The following is a 22,410-nucleotide window of genomic DNA, read 5'->3' as shown; positions in this document are numbered from 1 at the left end:
CGACTCCAGGTACACGACGCCCAGCTGGAAACACTTTGAGTCGAGTTGGCTGAGATTCACAGAATTTACAGAAAATGTAACATTTTTGTGATTTATATCGTTTTCGGGACAATAAATGTCGTATATCGAAATATGAGATTTTGGTCATATCGCACAGCCCTACCAAAAAGACCAAAGTTGGTGGTTATTTCCTCTGATGTTCAGCGCCAGTCATGAGCCCTTTATGATGCTGTGCAAGTGGAACAATAATTGCTTGATGCTCAGATTAAAAATAAAAATTATAATTCTCTGAAAGCACACAATAGCTGATTCAAGACATTTAAGCTGTAGGTGCAGAGTCTCTGCTTCCTAGTTTGCTATTTTCTGCTCAGCTCTCACAGAGTACTCTCCTCTACAGCACCTATCATAACTTGTTGGGTTGAATGTGTTCATACAGAGCAACCTTTATAGGGCTTTCTTAGTCCTGAATTATGGCAAGCAGTTGTAGCCGTCCTCGAGCCTCTCTGACAGCAAGATCAATAAGACTCGGCGAATGTCACGCAGGAAGCCATTTCAGTTCTAACTGGTGACATAAAAGAGCCCCCAGGCTGCCATATTGGCCCAGAGACCCCCGCTGCTCGCGGCTCCGCTCGCTTCCTTGTGAACCACCGCAGGGAAATCACCTTTCAAATAGTGACACACTCATCTCCTGTGAAATATATATGCAGCGCCACGTAATGAAGAGGTGCATATGCACAGTGGCATTTCCACTGCCGTCTGAAGACCTTCAGCACAAAGTAAAATATAGTCCCCTGGTGTCAGAGCTTTGATAAAGATGAATGGAGTCATTGTGACTGTAATAAGATAAAGGTAGTATGTGTTGACATTTCTGTTGGAATGGTGGAATAACATCAGGGCAGCTCTCAGAAGTACACAGTGATAAAGAAACCTGGGAGATGTAAGCCGGTGACATTTTTATCCATGTGGTTAACAAAGCTGAGTTTATATCGGCTTGTAGTAAAGCCAGCTATACATGTGCAAACTAGAATCATTAACTTAGTCTGCTACTGGGTCTTAGTGTTTTTTTAATTATCATATATTTCTTTCAATGTGTAACCAGTTGCAGTAGTTGTTGTTTGGATAAAAGAGATATTCCTGAATAGTGGAATTGTAAAGCGCTTTGGGCGCCTAGAAAAGCGCTATATAAATGCAATCCATTATTATTATTACACAATATTTTCACAGACCGTCCTTTAAGGTGTCGCCGATAAATACAACAAAATAAAATGATACGACCAATACAAAAACTGTGGTAATTTAAAAATATAATAATAAACGTGAATTAACTGTGTAACTTTATTAGCAGCGTCCTCCTGAAATGCGCCAACAACATTGAGAGTAACGTCCTCCTCTCTGCCCGTTAATGCGCTCTGGTCGCTATGGTAACGCGCAAATATTTCTTTCAAAATAAGATGCACGACTACAACACAGGAAAAGACCCAGGGAAACCAAGTTAACGATAAAAACCCTGAAAACCATAAATGTCACACCCGAGCCTCAAACGACTCACAGACCACTACCGGACCGTGGCCCAGGGGTTGGGAACCGTTGTGTTAGGCAACAGAACCAGTGCTGCAATAAAGAACCAGCAGTACCAGCAGAACTACAGAACTAGAACAAGAACATGAATGAAAATCCTAAAACTCAAAATATTGAAGAAATTGATTATGATTCTGAAGTGGGCTTATTTGTTCCTATCCGATTATTAAGTGATGACGTGACGAATCCTACTTCCGGGCCTAAAGTAGTCTGCATTTAATATGGCTTTTGTGTTGTTAACATGTTTAATGTTTTGTATTTTCTTCTATTTAATCTCAAAAAGCTCCTAAAACAGTCAGTGATCACTGTTGACCTCCCTCGGCTTTTATTACCGCTAATCATTTATTTAAGCTCAGTTTCTAAAACCTTAGGATGTAACTACAGCCCAGCCCATGCAGCAGTATATGAATGACTAACCTCGTATTGTGGATCAGTTGTTCTCCTGGCTGAAGTTTGGTCCTTTTACAGCATCCTGCCATGCGATTACATTTGTTCCTGACCACCGAGAACACTCACGTTAACTTTTATCGATTGGGAAAAAAGTTAGCTTGTTTATGCTATGCTAACATAGCTGTGTCGCTAGCGGTCACGTAGCACATCACTATATACCAGCTAGCCAAACTTCAGTAACCCTACAAACGTCACTGCTGTTTAGTTTTCTGTCTTCATTTATGTTGGAAGTGATAACAGAGCTATATGTTTTAATTTGTTTCCAAAACCCCGCAGTCAGGACATGCTATATTGTATTTAGATAGAAGCTAGCGAGCTAACTTCCTGCTCACTTCTAACTCCGTTAAATGTCATAAATTCTGTTTTCATGGATGCCTGGATGTTAAACTCAATTGTTACACCTGGTAGAGCAGAACACTGATCAGTTTATTAAAGATGAAAGACTTTAGACAGTTTTTCAACTCTCAGTAATGCCATAGTGATCGTTTGATATATGGAGCTGCAGCGGAGTTTAGGACCAGACACGGCTAGTGACGTCAGACTGAACGATCGGATACTCTGGTGAAATAAACAGATATGTCTGATTCTATGCATTATTTTTTTAAATGTATATATTTATATGTAACGTTAATATGCAGTTGTGTGGTTTGGGATCGGTGTGTAGTATTATAAATCGTTCCTTTTAAACTATAAAAAAAATCCTGTATCAGGATTTGTGGTTTTCTTTCATCTTTTTTCTGAAATACATCAAAACAAATTATTTGTTTTATATTCTTTGTGACTCGTTTCTTCAAAAACAGATAAAATAAGGTAAGACTTTGAGAACTAAACTTAGGAAAGGGCACCTCGAGTACATCTGCTTCAGAAAGTTACAGACTACATTGTCTAACAAAACTTTATGTAGGACTTAAAGCAACCTTATGCCCACCCACAGCAGTTCATAGAAAGCCCTTCCTGATGCAGGTCTGTTCCTGCTTCAAAGGGAGTTCTTCCATCTTACTGCCATCAAGTGCTAGCTCACTCATCGTCTTCATTGTTCGGGGTTTTCTTTCTATGATGGTCAGCTATGGTTAGACTTCGTCCTCTGTTTTTGTTATGAGTTTATGCAAACTCATAACAAATGTTTTTGTTATGAGTTTCCGAGTGTGACTCAGAATATGAAGAAATGACGACTGATGTGAAATTTATTTACATTTTTGTGTTTCAGGTCTGGTGAAGCTGGGTGTCCACTGTGTCACAAACCAGAAAGTTGCCATAAAGATTGTCAACAGAGAAAAGCTCAGTGAGTCAGTTCTTATGAAGGTAAGACCAATTTTACCCTCTGTGTATGCAGTCATCCCCGGCTCATGTGGTTTAGTTGGGGTTCTAATTCATCACCTGGTTCCCGGTCATGTCAGTGGGATTTGGAGAGAAAAGCAAAATCATTGGCCGTGTCTTGTCTGTCATGAGTGCATTGTCCCATGTACAGGAGTTAGGAGTTTGATGCACTGTTCTTTTTTCTATGTGAATACTATTTAGCATTGCATGTTTTCCAGATTTTTTGTGGTAATTCTTACAACATGAAAATGTTCAAGTCCTTAGATTTCTATAACTACTTTTTTGCAAAGCTGCTATTGGCAAATATTCACTTTAGACACCCACAGGAGCAGGAAATAGACCAGAACACAATGCAGGTACAGTGCATTTCTCTCTACATTTCAAATATAAAAACCTCAGTTTCTCGTGTACTTTCTCCGTCGCCTCTCTGTACAATGAAGGCGAATTTGGTACTTTACTTCTGTGGGGAGGTTTTGCACCTATGTAATTGTCAGACGTCGTTGCCCACATTTATGCTTGTGTGTGGTCACTTATTAAAAACTGTGCGGTCATGTCGTGGAGTTTTATTTGCAGTCCCAGCCGATAGGAGAAAAAAAGCATTGGGCCTTTTTTCCCTCGTCAGTCTTGTTGTTTTTGTTTTGTGTTTGTCACATCGTGTCCCTCTCGGTACTTTCAGCAATCTCTTTCCTGCTGACATTTCTTCTATATTTATGATTATTACTCTTTATACCGAGATGATGTGATGAACCCTGCTTCCAGGTCCAAACTACTCTGTGTTTATTAAGGCTGTTGTGTTTTTAACATGTTTTAATGCTGACATGTTCACTGCCAGCCATTCCCTCCTCTGTCTGTCTGGGGGTTGCCCCTGTAGCTTTCTCTAATCTTTCGCGCCTCGGCTTTATTTCAGAAGAAGCCGAGGCCCTGTTGTCATGGCAACAGGCAGCTATTGGCTCAAATTGTAACCGTTGCATTCTCACACAACAAAATTTAACCAGCCACCTAAAAATATAGTACCAAACCCAGATGGGATTTGAAGGAGGTGCATGTTGAAAGCATCACCGAGGCGCCGCTCCTCCTGCTTCCGTTGGCATTTTGAAGAGACCCCATCTCGTCCCATTTTGTTTGACATTTTCAGATGTGCTGCAGGTTCCCTTTTTTTTGTGTCTCTCCTTTCCTTTGCTCCAAACTTAGCGAAGCATTGGATTTATTCTGTCGAGGTTTTGCACACGAACGTCTCTTTTGTTCACCGTACAAGACACATTTACATTTCCCTTGTTCGTCGTTAGACGCCGGATCACCCAAATCATTTCCATATAAATACATTTTGTTTTCTTTTTGTCATCTCAGATTTTTATCCATGACTGATAAAGTTGAAAGAATTTCCACTGGCTTTACTAAACACACCAATATGAGAGAAAAGGGCGAGGTTACTGGCAGCAGTAGTTCTACAGAGATAGCGGTGTATTTTAAGGCTGTGTGAATTATACAGGACTCAACCTGCTTCCCTTGCGGGGATGGTGTCTGTTAGTCAGCATCTGGACTAGTGAAAGTCATCTGACTCTAGAGGACAGTGATGGTGCCATACTACTACACAGGCCGACAAATAGTTAACTTTATATGCTTGGTGAGTACAAAATGTTTGATAAGCAGCTGAATAGCTCGGGGACCGAGTAGTCCCTGTTGTAGTTCCTTGCACTGGTCTCCTCCAGGTGCTCCACTTTCAACCTTTCAGAGACTAATTAACTAGCCAATCAAGTGATGGCGTGGTGGTACAACGGTTAGCACTGTCGCCTCCCAGAAAAAAAAATGGCTTCCAGTTGAAACTTTGTGGCTGGCCTTTCTGTTTGAGCTCATGTTCTTCCTGTTCTTCCAAAGGTTTCATCCCAAAGTCCAAAGACTTGGATCTTAGGTTAGGTTCGTGATTGTAAATCAGATTTGGATGTGGATGGGAATTTGTTTGCTCACCCAGCTGGGATTGGGTCCAGGGAAGTTGGATAAGCAGTGGATGAATAAATGATGAAAGGATTACAATAAGCATAATAATGCTAAAAATTTAGCAAAACTATCTAATAAATAAGAATTTAGCAGCCAAACTGTTAATCACATTTTTAATAAACCGGTCATCCCCCTGAAGTGTGTGCCATACACAGTATATAAGATGGATGTTGCTGCTGGTTTCTGAAATATCATTTTGAAGATGAACCCTTCCATCACTGTCATCTTTGTGTTTGGATGTTGGATCTGACTGTGAAAATGCGTGCTTATTGGCCAGTGACATGTCAGTCACTAACTAATGAGCTCATCCTGAATAATCCTGTGCATGTGAAATGCAGGAGTGTTAAACTGTGCTTGGGTCACACATAGGCCAATTTAATTAAAAAAAAAAAAATCCCTTTTTGTTAGTTTAAAGATCATCCTGACAGGGTTCATGATTAAGAAACCTTTTAAAATCACACATTAAAGTTATTCCATGTTTAGTAATTTGGTAATAATAATTTGTCAAGCTCTAGAAGTATACTGCTAAATTACTGCGCATTTTCATTGTCGTGCTTTTAGAAGGTCGGTTCTGGTCCTAAGGGGTTTTGACTAGCTGCCATATCCGTACCTACTGCACCCCAACAAGTTTGGATTATATAAATTGACCATAGATGTGACATGGTCGTCTGTTTTTGTGGTGGTCCTGTGCTGGACTGGTAGTCTGTGCAGAGTCCATACTTTTCACCCAACGTAATCTAGAATGAGAGCCTGCATTCTCTCAGGAAAACTGTGCAAATTTAATTATTGAAAATATAATAATATTTTTATGTTTTAAAAGCAAGAAAATAAGTTAAATAAAAACAGAAACTAAATAGACATTTGTAATAGGGCTGTACGGTAATACCGGTACAATGTTAGGCAACGATAAGAAAATGAAATATCACGATAGAATATGGGTATAACGCGCATGCGCAGTGCCTTTGTTTTCATACGCACATGGCTGTTTGTTGAGTGAAACATGAACCAGAATTGGTTTGTAAAAATGCTGCCACTTCAGTGATGTGGAACTGGTTTGGTGTTTGTCCGTCAGATACACAACAAAGCACATTTTTTTTGTAGAACATGCAAGCAGCCGTCGTTATTGCCGTATTTGTTGGACTAAGGTGCTCTTAAATCTGGGAGTTATCTGGGTCCTAAACTCCCTCCGTTTCAGGTCCCAAAGTCAAACGAACACTGCAGCATCACTGAGAGTTAAAAACGGTCTAAATTCTTTCATCTTTAATAAAATGATCAGCGTTGCTGCTTTACCAGGTTTAACTATGAAGTTTAACATCCAGGCATCCATGAAAACAGAATTTATTACATTTAACGGAGTTAGAAGTTAGCAGGAAGCTAGCGGAAGTTAGCTCGCTAGTTTTGCTAGTTACCTAAACATGATATAGCATGTTCTGACTGAGAGATTTCTGAAAAAATTCAAACGTACAGCTCTGCTATCACTTCCAACATAAATGAAGACAGAAAACTAAATAGCAGTGACGTTTGTAAGGTAACTGAAGTTGAGCTAGCTGGTATATAATGATGTGCTACGTGGTGGCTAGCGACACAGCTATGTTAGCATAGCATAAACACAGTGAAGCTGCAGGATGAACGCTAACACTTTTCCACTCGATAAAAGTTAACGTGAAGGTTCCCGATGGTCAGGGACAAATGCAATCGCATGGCAGGATGCTGTAAACGGACCAAACTTCAGTCAGGAGAACAACTGAGATAATCCATCCACAATACGAGGTTAGTCATTAATATACTGCAACAACACGGGAATAGAACAGCTGCGATAGAATACAGCATTAATGAATCAATGGTACAGAAGTCGAGGAAGCAAAAAGAATGAGTTGAATAAAGTTTGATTTATCAGACTGCTTTGTTTTGCTTAATGTGCCTAATAATCCCGTGCACCTTATGGTCCGAAAAATACATATTTGACTTTTTTATTTGGCACACTGCAGTTTAATGTCGCAAAGCACCTCTTTTTAACTTCAGTGGATTTTTTTTTTTTTTTATTATTATTAACATTTTCCCCTATCTACCTCATGGTCCTTAGTGGCCTTTGTTGTGAACTAACATGCACTCCATGCAAAGATGCTATAGTGTGTATATCTACCACCAATGCACGGTTCTGGTGGGATGAGCAGCCTGACATTTATAGCAATGCTTCGGAGATCAACACCTTACACAAGACTCACCATCGTCCCGCCTAGCACCCACATGTCTGTCCTGGCTTTACACTGGCGTCGCGCTGGTTTTAAAGGAGCGTGTTGTACAGGAAGCACAGGTTACTAAGAGATGGAGGACAGAAACGGCTCAGGACAGGATAATTAAAACAATAATAGTGCATGCCAATCTCACACTCACACAGACTTTGACAGTATAGCTGTGTGCTGTGGCCTACTACCTTTACTGTTGCCTCATTGCTGGTATTAAATGGTACTGGGAGACTCAATTTTGACATCATCAGTTATACATTAAAATCTGATGAGACATAAACCTAATCAAGTCTTTAAGATTAAAAACCAAAAGAACATTCCACGTAATCTCGATCTGTGGCCCGGAGATGTCTGTGTGTGCCTCCCCAGACTATCACTGACCCACCATCAACCTGGTCATACTGAGAAGGCAGCACAACGTCCTGTCACATGTGACATGTGCTCAGGGTGAACTTGCTCTCATCTGTGAACAGCACAGGGAGCCGCTGGTGTACCTGCCAATTCTGGTATTCTATGGAAAATGTCAGTCGGGCTCCACAGTGCTGGGCAGTGAGCACAGGACCCACGGGTTTCCCAACCACCGTGGCACATACTTGTGCCGTGAGAAGTGTTCAGGTGCGCTGTGGAAGATTATCTGGTTCCACCTGATTAGTACTCTAAGCCAGCGGTCCCCAACCCCCGGGCCTCGGACCGGTACCGGTCCGTGAGTCGTTTGGTACCGGGCCGCGAGAGTTGAGGCTCAGGTGTGAAATGTATAGTTTTCAGGGTTTTTATCGTTATTCAGCGTTATTTTGTTATCGTTTTTATCGTTTACTTGGTTGTCCTGGGTCTTTTCACGTGTGTTATGAATAAATCTTCTTTTTTTCGGTACCGGTACTAGTTTTATTTTATTGTATTTATCCGCGACATCTTAAAGGCCGGTCCATGAAAATATTGTCGGGCATAAACCAGTCCGTGGCGCAAAAAAGGTTGGGGACCGCTGCTCTAAGCAACCAGCGTGAGTAACAGGCAGAACAATTACATTGTCTTCCACTAGAGGGCAGTAAAACTGCCCTCTAGTGGAAGACAATGCTCTAATTCAACGGGTTGCTAAATGCCAGAAAAACAGAAGAAGACAAAGAAGAAATGACATAATAGTCATGCTGTGAGATGATGCAGCACGAATAGCAATAGATAAATATTTGAAAAGAGGAAGTAGTCCGTCTGACGTGGTCCTGGAGAAAACTCTGATCCAGATGAGGGCCCTACCATGAGTAGTGGTCAAAAGAAACCAGCCAATTCCGCTATACCTGGTGCGTGGAGAAAAATGATCAATGTGCTTTTCGGGACATTTTTGTTTGGTGTCGTGTGATTTTTGTAATGTGAAATATGTGCCGTGGCTCCAAAAGGTTGGGAAACACTGCACTAGAGAGTGTTGGGCTCTCAGTCCACCCTTCAGGAAGTCTGTTTCTGATTGTTTGGTCAAAGACATTGACACCAGTAGCCTGCTGGAGGTGTGGGGCTCTGGCAGTACTCATCCTGTTCCTCCTTGTACAAAGGAGCAGATACTGATCATGCTGATGGGTTATAGGTCCAGCGTGTCTCCTGAAATCTCCATGCTCTTGAGACTGTGCTGGAAGGCAACAGGACACCTTCTGGCTTTGGCACGTTGCAGCATTTTGGAGTCGTTGGACTACCTGTGCAACCTCTGAAGGGTCCAGGTATGATCTCGTGCTAGCAGTGGTACCACTGATCCTAGCCAAACGCAAAACCATTCAAAAAACAGAAAAGATGATGGGAAACCAAAGCAGCTAAGATGGATCAACAACTCCCTTAACTGACCAGATCACATGTCAGTATCTCAGAAGTTAATTTGACCCGATGCTGATTAAACTTGTTTCTTGTATTTTTTAACAGTGTATATAAATTGAATGAAGACAAATAGTCATTACATGTTGCTACGTTGTAAAGGCACATTAGCATTACTGCCACCTGTTTGCATATTTAACAGTCACATGATGTTGCTGTCATGTTTGTCCATGAGATTATGCTGTTGTCTCTGGGAGCATGGGGAAGACTGGGTGAAGGTCCAGGATTTTAGAAATAGAAACAGTTTATTGACATTGCAAATTTATAAAATATGATTCATTTGTTTTGAACAACTTCTCTATTGCCTTTGCTACACTGAAACGATTGTGTTTGGGGGGAAAAACATAATCGAACCACCTGAAAATGAAACTTTCATGAATGTGTCGTTCAATTCATTGCAACAATACGTAGCAATGACACTTTAGAATGATGTTGTTTTGGTGATATTTGAATCAGTTCATTACAGCTAATTCTGTTTAATCCATTTAGTCCATCGCCTATCCTCTGGTCCAGCTGGTATCAACAATGGTAGCGTACAATGTAGACATTTTTACCAAGTGCTTTTTCTGTCTCTGCTTCATTTGCTGACTCTTGTCCTGTGGGAGCACTCGTGTTGTAAGCGTGAAAATACAGAAACAGCATGTGGACAGGGAGGGTGATTGTGTGTGTGTGTGTTGGATTAAATCTCTTTTTCCACTGAAGTGCAGTGGATCGTTGGCTAACCTCTTCAGAGGTTGAATTGGGCCTCCTCATGCCTGACCGGACTCATTTCATCTTCTCAACGTGTGGTTGGTTGTGTTAATGGTGTCAATGCTGTCTTAAAGTGTGTTTATTCTGCACACAGCCGCTGTTGCGTGTGTGTGTGTTAGGCTTGTTTTACCATACTTGTGGGGTCTGAAAGTCAGTGGCTCACCTTTTGCATTGGGACCAAAATGCCCCCCGACATTAAAAGGAAAACAAAAAAGGGGGAAAAAGAAAGTGTGAGGGCTTTGGGGTATGTTTTATATGAAGAAGATGATTGTAATTATTCTTACTTTATTCACTATTATTTCTTCAGTCTGGGAGTAGGCTAACTGGGCCTTTCTTGAACAGTTTTGATGTTTGTTTGTTTGTTTTTTATGTAAGGGCATGAACCTTATTCTTCCCGTATGTCACCTAAAAGTCCGCTCAAGCCCAACCCAACATTTCCAAAGGGAACTGAAAACTTCACAGCTGAAAATAAGTGTCTGACATTTCAGATGATATGATCCCGGCCAAACTAATGCACTTTTCACAACTCCTTATCAATCATGTAATTAGTTTTATAACTTGGATTTGGCTGTTATAGCTCTAACCACTGGTTCTCTCCCAAATAATGAAAATAATCTCATTCATAGTCAACATATTATGCCATTTCTGAATGTCACCATTATGCACAAGGTGTCTTTTTGTCTTTCTGTGTCACTGCCTTGATGAACTATGGATAGTGATGGTGGATAGGGCTGTGCCAAAATCTCATATCCCGATATAAGACATCTATCGTCCGATAACGATATAAATCACAAAAATGTTACATTTTCTGTAAATTCTGTGAATCTCGGGCAGCTCGACTTGCGTGAAGTGTTTCCAGCTGGGCGTCATGTAGCTGGAGTCGAGCGTTTTAACCGATGCATGAAATGATACATTTTTAGACATAATTTGTAACGGCCGCCGTTTTCTTTGTGAGTATTTATTACACGGCGTGCTGCGGGGAAAAGCCTGTTCTAACGTTTGAGTCTAAGGTTTATTTTTTAGCACCTGGCGGCTGTTTTTGCTTCTCATCCGTAAATAATCTGCTCTTTCACATGATTCAGTTTATTTTGAAAAGTCTCAACAGGATCTTGAGCTTTATTGTGAAAGGTTTATGTGGAAAATAAACAAGCGGACACGCGATGGTGTTACCGTCGTTGTTGCTAACGACAACGCATGAAAACAGGCGCTTGTCTGTAGTGTGGTTATATTAAATATAAGAGAAAGAGAGAACTTTAAGAAATTAATATAGCCACTACAGTGACCATCAAAACCATGAAAAAATATTGCCGTAAACAGTTTATTTTGCGACACCACGAAACAAATGATAGCGTAAAATGCAACGATAGACGTTTTTATATCGTCATCCGATACATATTGTTATATCGAACAGCCCTAATGGTGGATGTCAAGATATAAGCCCATAATGTTCATGAATGAAGGTTAGAGTGGTGTCTGTGGAATAAGTAGGTGTAACAGATAGGAGACCCTGGTTTGTGTCCCACTTGAACTTTTGGGTTTCGCTTGGTTGATGTGGGGCATTAAACAGTACTTATAGCATCTTTATATATAGAAAATATCATGGTTTTATTTAAAATACATTTATTTCATTGAAAAATTATGAATTGGAAGCACGTCATGCAGCTCTGCCAAAGGATGCCTTCTGCACAACTGAAACACACTAAAGGGATTAAGCCTGAACGAATATATTAGTTGTTAAGAAACAAGGAAACTAAGTTTGTCTGACCTGGAGATGGTGCTGGCTGTGCAACTGGTACAAAACAAAGTCATCTTTAGGTAATATTGATAGAAATGCTCATAAATTCATATAACAGTTTATGTGTTTGTCAGATTCTCCCGTCTGTCTTATGTCGGTAAGTAAGAAAAGCTATTTTTAGAGATTTGAAACAAAAATTTCATTTTAAGAAGCGAAGACCAAACATTTTTGGGTAAATTAGGCTCCTTTACTGGGATGGTGCTTTTGTACCTGCGCGACCTTTAGCCTGTCATCATTCAGAATGAGTGAACCTCTCGAGTGACACGGCAGCGACGGAGCGGACAGCAGATACGTGGAATTGTTCTGACTGTAGTCCTCCACATAGGACAGCGTCTACCCTTTAACTGTGATTAACCACTGACCTTCATCCGCTCACTGTCACATCAGCCAGCCCGCGCTCCGCATGATTGTTGCTCATGTATTCTGATTGATGCCGCTGCACAGTGAGGAGGCTGTGAAGGCTGCTGGCTTCGTCTCACTTATCACGAAGATGTCTGCAGGGAAACAACTGGGCACACCGCCTGATAGTTATCCAGCAGCTCTGGCAGCAGAGACGCTCCCTGGTGATCACTGAGATGCAGACATCTCCTCTGACTTTAGTGCTTTTCTTCTGTTATTTTTTATTTTTTACTCTTCTTTTCTTTCCTCCTCCATTCCGATCTTTTCCCGCTTCCTTTCCATTTTTCTGCATTCTTTCCCTTTTATCTTGTTACTTTTGTTTTTCCTTTTCTTCACATTAGATATATTTGTGATGTATTTGTATCACCACTCTATACATCTGCATTGCTTCATAAACTGCTTCATTGTTCTGTCTCTTCTGTTGGTTCACACAAAACAGTCATCGTCAGGACTAGCGGTTTGATTGTGGGATTGTGATTGGATACTGGAGTGGACTGGGCTTTTCGCTCTTCCAAGATCACCGAGACATCATAGCAACAGATGGCGGTTTGATTACCGAGTAAATGTTCCAATCTATTGCCACTTGTGCCCCTCAGCCCTGCATCATGTTTCAGTTAAATAGAGATTTGGAAGCAGCAGTGGTGATAATTCATTAAGAGTATCTATCAGGTGTGGAGGCGTCAACTGGAGGAGGAAGTTGGCATCAGTCAGGAGCTCTGAGCCCTAATGAATCAGTAGTAGAGATGGACCGATCCGATATCACGTATCGGTATCGGTCCGATACTGACGTAAATTACTGGATCGGATATCGGAGAGAAATAAAAAATGTAATCCGATCCATTAAATATCAAAAAAGCACCTCACAAAACTTGTGACACGGCGTAACTCGCCTCATAACCGTAGCACGTCGCAGCAGTGTGCTCACGTGATAGAGCAGCTGTGTGTATTTGTAGCTTCGCTACCAAACCAGCATTTCATCTCCGAGGAAGTTTTCCCAGAGAGAAGTAAAGCAAGTGTGTAAGTTCATCTCTGAATGTCTGTAAAGCATTCCAGCGTTAAGCTTAACAACCGATATATGGAGCGACTGCCTCTTCTTGCTACTACTTCAATCATGAAGCTGATCAATGATCAGCTGATCAGCTTTTCTGTCGTGAGTCCGTCTCTCTTCTTAGTTTTTGTCCCACTTTGCACCAGAAAGAGGAAACCAGCGGCTGAACAACAGCAGCACGTTTAAGCTTGATAAGCTGTTGTTAGAATTTATTTAATATTACTTTCTACACCAGGATCTTTTTTTACGCAGCTGACGGCTGGTAACTGTGCAGGGGCGGATCTAGCAAAGTTTAGCCAGGGGGGCCGATAGGGCATGAACAGGGAAAAGGGGGCACAAAGACATACTTTTCTTTCTTATTCTCATTTAAAATGTCGAGCTTTTAATAAATAATTTTTCGACTCTTACACCCAAAGTTTTAATCTGATGTAAAATGTATAGAAGTCCATTACTGTATATAGTAACTGTTAAGTCTAATATACCCTAGTAAGCTATACTACTTTTTCCTTTGGGAAGATACCATCTGTGCAGTCTGCAGTTCTGTTGAAGAAAGATGTTGAATCTATTTAATTATTCTTGAAAAATAATTTAATTCTGGGCATTTTTTTCACACTGCATCAAATTAAAGTTGATTACATCGATTAAGCATCATGAGGTGGAGGGTGGGGGGTTTCCTATTTTTTTTGCTGGGAGTTTTAGAGCCCTATTAGTTAGGTTTCTTTCTAGTTATTTCTGCTAAGTACTCTTTAAAATACCAGAATAGGGAGGATGGAGCAGGTTTAAGTTTATTAGATTGATCAGTGTTGCAGAACTATGAAATATTTTGGGTGCAGTGTGTTTTTTGCATACAGGTATAACAGAATAGCTTTAGTGTTGTTGTTTATTTAAACTTGAGTATGAACTTATACAAAATGCAGCAAGATATTAAAAAAACAGTTTTATTGATTAAAAAACACTGTATCGGATTCATATCGGTATTGGCAGATATCCAAATTTATGATATCGGTATCAGACATAAAAAAGTGGTATCATGCCATCTCTACTCAGTAGTATGTAGTATGAACCTCTTGAGATTTTAAATAAAGAAGCAGTTGGGCTGCCAGAAAAAAATGTGGTCAGTGCTCAAGTCATCCCTGCATCTTTATTTTTCTACTATATGATGTCATTGAGAGCACAGACACCTCTGACAACAGAAGCCCAGCTCATCAAACCTTCTGCTTATGAGAAACAGCCAAGACGAATAAAGTTGGCTCAAAGAGTAGCATTAAAGAAGGAGGAGCTAAAGCCACTGTCAGCCTGCATCAAGGCCCAGTGTGTGATACACAGCGACTATTTTTGAACGATGAGTCATGGAAAGCTCAGGTCCCAGAATAAAAATCCAGAGCTTTAAATGAGCAGAAGAGGTTGTTAGAAATACCAACAGCAATATATTTTTAAATTCTGTCTTTCAGATAAAGATAAGGCTCGAAAACGACTTTTAAGGGTTCAGCTTAGAGATACTCCATCTCTGACTGACGGTGTCCAAGATATGAATGTGTTCTAAAGCTATAATGGCTTTACATTAATGCATCATTAATGTTAACTCAATTTAAAGCCGACACTTCTTTGTGTCTTATAGGCTGCATTATGCATGCTCTAACTTGATAAAAGCTGATATGCTAATGCCTTTTTGATGACACTGAGCAAAGCTGGAGACCTCAATGGAGAGGATGAGGCAAAGTTAATTAAGTTGAGCGGAGATGGTGGTTGAAGGATAGACGAGTCTCCGACGTGATCAGAGTAACAGCGTTTCACCTGTGCTGCCGCTCGCTTTTACTCCCACCCCACCCCCAGCCCATCTACGTGCCTTCACACTTTATTACCGCACATTAAAAAACCATATGGGTCGTAATCGAGCTTAATAAATGTCAGCGTCGTAGCTCGCACGGGGACGGCCGGGGTTCAACGTCTGTTTGTCTTGTACATGAGTTTAATTAGCCTCTGCCATGCTACAGTGTGTGCACGATTGTGTGAGGAGATGAAAATGAGGCTAATTAGATGTGATAGCAGGAGGCTGGGCTGATGTGCTGCACCTGCAGCCATCCTGCTTTGAGAGCGCTTGTGGGAGGTGGGAACATGCACACCTCGTTACCTGAAGTGTGCTGACCAAAGATTGCATCGCCATAATGTTACAAATACTGACCAGTGAAAGATATAACACCAAGACGTGCACCTCCTACCTGAACATTGTTGCAAACTAAGCACAATGGTGGCATTTACACTGTCCTGTGGGAAAGTGCAACTAGACTGACGAACAACAATTCATGGCATTGGCCTCCCAACACATCAGATAGCAATCCAAACAATCATCATGTGCCAGGACAAGCCTGATCCACTGGGACCTCTCTCCATATCCCTGACAACGGAAAGGATCTGATGGAGAATTTGTCAGAACAAGTTCCCGGGAGAACCCCAGAGCTCCTGGCTTCATTCACGCTCCAACTGGTCAGAGCTGTTACGAGAAGCACACAATATTTAATCCTGGTAGTTTTAATGGCTGATTGTTCCACAGACAAATCGATGAGATGACGACAACAAAACATTTGCAGTAAGGTTAGGGTTAACCGCCACCAACATTAGCAGGACGCTTACATTAGAGCTGCTTATTGTGTGTTTTGTTTGGGTTTCTGGCAATGTGTGGAATTACCACGATTAGGGAGGGGATAGGCTAACATATGAAACAGGACATTTCAACAAAGTAACTATATTCTAATTATAACTTATTTAAGCGGTAACTGTAACAGAATACAAATAAATGGTAAATGGCCTGTATAGCGCTTTTACTAGTCCCGCCTAGGGACCCCAAAGCGCTATACACACCCATTCACACACTGGTGGAGGCAAGCTACATTGTAGCCACAGCCACCCTGGGGCGCACTGACAGAGGCGCCATCGGCCCTTCTGGCCAACACCAATAGGCGGCAGGTGAAGAGTCTTGCCCAAGGACACAACAACCGAGACTGTCTAAGCCGGGGCTCGAACCGGCAACCTTCCAATTACAAGGCGAACTCCCAACTCTTGAGCCACGGTCGCCCTCATATTTTGTGTTTTAAATACGTAACGCTGGTACTCCATTCCTCCTCAACACTGCCAGCAGGCAAGATTTTTGAACGTTGGCATATTTTCCACACAATTCCTGAACTTCCAGCTCTGTCACAGCAAAAGGAGTGAGCCGTGTGGGAGAAATAAATGAGGATCCATGTGAAGGTGGTTTATTGTAACATAAAACACAAGGGGAAAAATGGCAAAACAGAGCTAAAGCTAAACTATACTGGAACAAAACTAAACTACAAAACAGCAAACCAGAACACGAACATGAGTCAGCAGAGGCATATGGAGGTTGATAGCAGGGAGAACACACAGTAGATTCACAGACAGACCAGCGACCAGTGCACCAGTAGACACGACTTAGGCTACGTCCACACGTACCCGGGTATTTTTGAAAACGCAGATTTTTCTATGCGTTTGCACCTTTCGTCCACACGTAAACGGCGTTTTCGGTCACTGAAAACGGAGATTTTTAAAAACTCCAGCCAGGGTGGATATTTTCTAAAACTCAGTTTTTGCATTTACGTGTGGACGAGAAAAACGGAGAAAACACAGCGTCAAAGGTGTGCGCATTTTTTGACGTCACACTGTGCGCCACGTTATTGTTTCGGTGAGATGAATTTCTACAATACTGTTACTGTTAATTGTTCTCTCTGCAGTGTTTAAATGCTTACATATACACACAGTTACTGTCCCTCCACACATACGACTCGGTTCTGCTTCTATGCCCCAGCTTTGTTTACTTTTTCCCACCGAGGCTTCTAGACTTCTGATTGGCCAACATTTCTGCACGGTTAGGAATATATCGCCACCTGTTGCTTTGGCATGTTCCTAGCAGCGTTTTCCTTTATTTCTGCGTTTACGTGTGGACGGGATTATTTTTTAAAATGAAAACAGAAAATCTCCGTTTTCAAAATACCCGTGTACGTGTGGACGTAGTCTTAAATAGACATAGAAGAACACAGGGAGGAACACAGCTGGAAGTAATTGACAAGACGAGACAAGGGAGACAAACTGAATACACTCACATGAGACACAGACCTTCACAATAAAACAGGAAACCCCTTCACAAAGACACAGAAGTGAACCTACACTAAACATAAGACACAAACCCTAAAAAAACAGAAACAGAGAATTCTAATAATAATCAACAAAGCACAGAAAATAATCCATAATGCAAAAATAAACCAAAACATAAGAAACTCAGACCCAGAACGTGACAGTTACCAGCATTGACAACGCAGGCAGCTTCAGATATGAAGTAAGATTTGTTTTTCATTTTCTTTCTTTCTTTCTTTTTTATTGGAAATGCAAATAAATGTAGAAAAACTTGATTGCATTTTATATTATCTTCCACAGACCATGTGACCATTGTGAGGAAAAGTTTTTACATTTAACACTTTGTGACCAGAACGTTGTCCAGCGGGAAAAAGAAGCTTTTTTCTCTCATTTCTTAACTTTGTAATCCGAGTCCGATAGCTAGCCTGTTGTTTTTTGTTTTTCACCATCACACAGTAAAGCTCTGTACTGCACACCAATAGTAACTGCTTTACAGCTGATTTTAACCTTATCATGTCAGCATATTTGCAGATTCTTTCAGTATTACTGTTGACATGGATATTTCTCTTTACTAATCTTGACTTCCAAATATGACAGCAGCTCGCCTGCTATTCTGAAAAGCCATTTAATTAACCCTTTAAGACCTACCATAGAACCAAGTTCACCAGAGCTTATATTATATTTTTACATGCTGTGGAGCCATTTTTGGGAGCATTTCAAGTTGCTATACATCAATACAACCATTATAGCCCAGATTTTAATAATATGCATGCATTAAGTGCATAGTAATTACATAAATTGCAACAAAGTGCAATAAACTACAAAAAAATTGAAAATCGTTTTTGCTTTTTTAACATATATTTCTAGTTAGAGAAATTTAAGAGGCTTATCCCTCAAAACTGTAAATACAAAAAAGTTGCACAAAATAGTTTCCTACCACAGGAAATTTATTTTGAGTGTCTTCATAGTTTTATTTTTGAAATACACCAATTTTTATATACTGCAGGAAAAATGAAAATAAATATTATAATGCAAATTTGCAAAAAAGCAGCATATGCATCAAAATAAACTATTTCCAGCAGTGCAATATGAGTCCTAAGCATCCCAGAAACCACACAGAAAGTCATAAAGTCAAAGATAACTTTTAAAAACACCAGTATAGGCTCATGAGGCTATATGGTAAAAAAAACGACATTTCCGCGAAAATGACGTCACTTCCGGTTTCGGGCAGGTCATGGCGGACATGCAAAAGTTCGCGCTGACGTCTATTCCAACGTAGGAAGTGTTATGAACAGCTGATCGGATCGGCAAAGCGTGTTTCTGGAATATTATGTTTTTGTTGCTGCAAGTGCTTTTATGTCATTTGGGAGCATGCCCGCTCCCACCGGTTTTAAAGGGTTAAACTCATAGACAGTTTTTGTTTTGGAGAGCTGGTCTCACTTGAGTTTGCTTCATTGGTCTCTATTTGCATTTGTGCAAAAAATGAAAAAGGTTTATAATTATTTTTAGTTTGCTTTGAGGGCTGAGAGAGACTGAGCATAAAACACACCGAGTACTGCCTTGGCCTCTTTTACTGCCTCCCGTTTCTACCATTGACCACACATAGACATGTTGCAAGGGTGTCTGTTGAAACAGTGATGATTAGAGGGAAGGCAAAATGATCAATATTATTATTTTCTGTTAACGCAGCTTAAATTTCTTATATCAGAAGGATTAAAATCAAATGATTTTTGCCTTGGCAGCCAACAGAGATGGATTTAACCCTGAAAATTAACCCAATGATATAAAGAAATGCGTCGCCTTTCTCACCAGCTTTGGGAGAACAGTTGCAGGTTAACAAGAAGAAAGGGAAACGCTGGCGTGGCCAGCACATCTCACTGTGCGAGCTTTGATAGAAGAATGTCATTTTCAGGCGGCCTCTGCCTGCTCTCTCACACCTGTCACATCACCCTAAGCAGGAACACCAGAGGATCGCTCCCATCTCAGGCCGGCCTGTTGACACATAAAGAGCAGGAAGCGTGTCGTGAGGACAGAGTGAGTGATGACGGACTGATGCCATTTATGTGTTCTCCTGCTTAAAGCACAGCAGTGATGAGACTCTGCAATCAATAGATGTCAGTGGTGTGGTGTAGATCCCCGCTGACTTCAACACTCAAAACGGCAACAATCAAGCAGCTCCCCTTTAAGAAAGCACTTGGTGACAGTGGCAAGGAAAAACTCCTTTATAACAGGAATAACCAGGCTCGGGGAGGGACGGCCCCCTGCCTCGACAGACGGGACGAGACAGCTGATCATCAGTTGTTGTACAGGTCAGGCGCCCACAGTGTAATCAAGTCAGGGTGTGACACACTGAGCTGTCTCACAGTTCAGTTCAGTTTTATTTATACGACAGCAGTCGCCTCCAGAAGGTAAGGAATCTGTGTGCCACGTGGACGTCCAGATCAATGTGTAACTTTTATGCAGTGAGTGTTTTTTGTGTATTTTTGGTGACATGGAGAAGGTAATACATGCCTTTATTTCAACACGGCTACTGTAATGCTGTTTTTTGAAGTCAGCCAACGATCTCTTGCTCGTCTTCAGCTCATTCAAAATGCTGCTGCCGCCTCTTAACTGGTACCCACAGCTATGAACATGTAACACCGGTCCTGTCTTCTCTTCGTTGGCTTCCTGTTCATCACAGAATTAATTTCAAAGTCCTAACACTGGTTTATAAATGCCTTAATGGTCTTGCTCCTCCATACTGAGTTACTTCAGCCTTATATTCCTTCACGGAGCCTCAGATCAGCTGACCAGCTGCTGTTGGTTGTCCCAAAATCAAGGCTTAAGCGTAGAGGAGAACGAGCCTTTTCAGTTATGACCAGTGTTGGTCAAGTTACTTGAAAAAAGTAATCAGTAACTAATTACTGATTACTTCCCCCAAAAAGTAATCCCGTTACTTTACTGATTACTTATTTTCAAAAGTAATTAATTACTTAGTTACTTTTTAAAAACACGATTTACAACCTGAATAGGTGATAAAGCGATAGATCTTTCAGCCCAATTCTACTTTTTCTGCATAATCATCATACAAAATGTAATCAAATGGAAAAGTCTCTTTTTAAAACTTGTTTTATTAGTTTTAATCTTTTAACTTTATGCATCAAGCAAACATTTTATTAAATGCAACATTCTCTGACTGGAAGAAATTAGTTTAATATTTAAACCTATTTTCTGCACATTCCAGCACATAAAATAAAATATTTTTGTGTGTTTACACTCAGTCTTTCAAATAGATGCAAGTAAAACACAGCAGAAAATAAATAAAGTCAAAGACTAGCGGTCCTGTTGCTCTATTTTCACCTGTAAAGCAGGAGTGGGGTAGGTGGAGGTTTACCCTGGTGCAGGTGTGCAGCGGTCAGTGGAAGAATCCGCGAGTGTCTCTGTGAGTTTCCCATTACGTCGTAGCTACTCGGTGCTTGTTTGGAAGTTTAGGGGTTTTTTCGCTGTTAAAAGAAGTTTTCTTCCCACGCACAACGGACACTAATGTTTTTGTCACTTTTTATGGAATCAAACTCAAAGTAAGGTCAGTACTTCCACGCTTTAAACGCTGCACGCTCATACTCTCTCTGCACTCCATATATGATCCATTGTTGATCTGCACACAGCTGTTGTCACGAACGTCGCACTCGCTTACGTCACTGTCATGAGACATTCTCGCAAATAAATCACGGTTTTAGTAACGCAGTAACGCAGCGTTCCTACGGGAAAGTAACGGTAATCTAATTACCGTTTTTGCAAGAGTAATCCCTTACTTTACTCGTTACTTGAAAAAGTAATCGGATTACAGTAATGCGTTACTTGTAACGCGTTACTGCCCATCTCTGGTTATGACCCCAAAACTTTGGAATACGCTGCCTTTAAATATTAGACCAGCATCTTCGTTTCCTGTTAAAATGCTTTTGAAAACCTTTTTTCGATAGTGTTCAGACTGGCTTGAGTTGATATGGTTTCTATGTGTTTTATTATGTCTTATGTGAGTGTCAGTGGTTGTTTCTTTTGTTTCTGTACAGCCCTTTGGGCAAACCTTTTGTTTTTAAACGTGCCATATAAATAAACTGGATTTGGATCTTCTGTCTAAAACTGCAATAAATCAACTACCATTAAAAATGAGAGATTGTGATTCCTTTGTCCCCCTGTGGATTCAGCATTCATCGCCCTCTGGTGGTTTCCGTCCTGTGTGATAAGCTTTCAGCCTGGATTGTCTGACTCGACATCGCTCTTGTTCCCCGTTTAGCGATCTGTCCACAGGATTTACATTAGAGCTGCAGACATAAATGCCTCCGAGATGCTTAATAAGATATCAGACTGTGGGTGTCCACAGAGGAAATAGTGCTGTACTTTACTTTGTGCAGCACAGAGGTCTAAACTCTGTTTACCCTCCGGCCTGCTGAGGTGCCAACTGGCAGTAAATCCTGAGCACAGCAGGCAGGTTAGCACTGAAACAGCTTTGGGCAACATCTGTGCAACTACTGTATCATTTCATGACACTCACCTGCTGGCAACAATCATTTAAAGCTCCTCTCATATAATCTGCTGTTATGTACTCTTCTGCGACATGTGTTTTGCAGGTTTTTTGGTGGGGCTTGTTTTTTTAGATAATGAAATATCACTCAAACAGAATGAAATGTAGATACATTCATAGCGATGTGTGTGCATATTTGAAATGAGGCAGCCGGTTGATTCTGCATTCAGACTGCTTCATCACTTCCTGTGAATCGGTCAAATGCTGGAATCCTTCATCTAACACGAAAACATGTTTTTGTCCGAACATTCGTCCATCTCTTCAAATCAGGAGACTC

At 40.9% G+C, this 22,410-nt stretch overlaps 1 protein-coding gene across 12 annotated transcripts in view; it reads left to right on the top strand.

Moving 5' to 3' along the window:
• Window positions 1-22,410, top strand: part of LOC102789834 (serine/threonine-protein kinase BRSK2-like) — a 161,700-nt gene that overhangs the window by 80,150 nt on the left and 59,140 nt on the right. For all 12 annotated transcript variants that reach the window (XM_087842226.1, XM_087842252.1, XM_087842270.1 and 9 more), the window contains exon 2: window positions 3,236-3,330. In XM_087842226.1, coding sequence (XP_087698352.1) covers window positions 3,236-3,330 — 95 coding nt within the window. The remainder of the gene's footprint in view (window positions 1-3,235; window positions 3,331-22,410) is intronic.

This window comes from Neolamprologus brichardi, chromosome 1 (assembly GCF_056152115.1).
Source record: "Neolamprologus brichardi isolate AB-2024 chromosome 1, ASM5615211v1, whole genome shotgun sequence".
NCBI classification, from domain to species: Eukaryota; Metazoa; Chordata; class Actinopteri; order Cichliformes; family Cichlidae; genus Neolamprologus; species Neolamprologus brichardi.
Note: the sequence above shows the minus strand (reverse complement) of the source record. Positions and strands in the feature narration are given on the sequence as shown.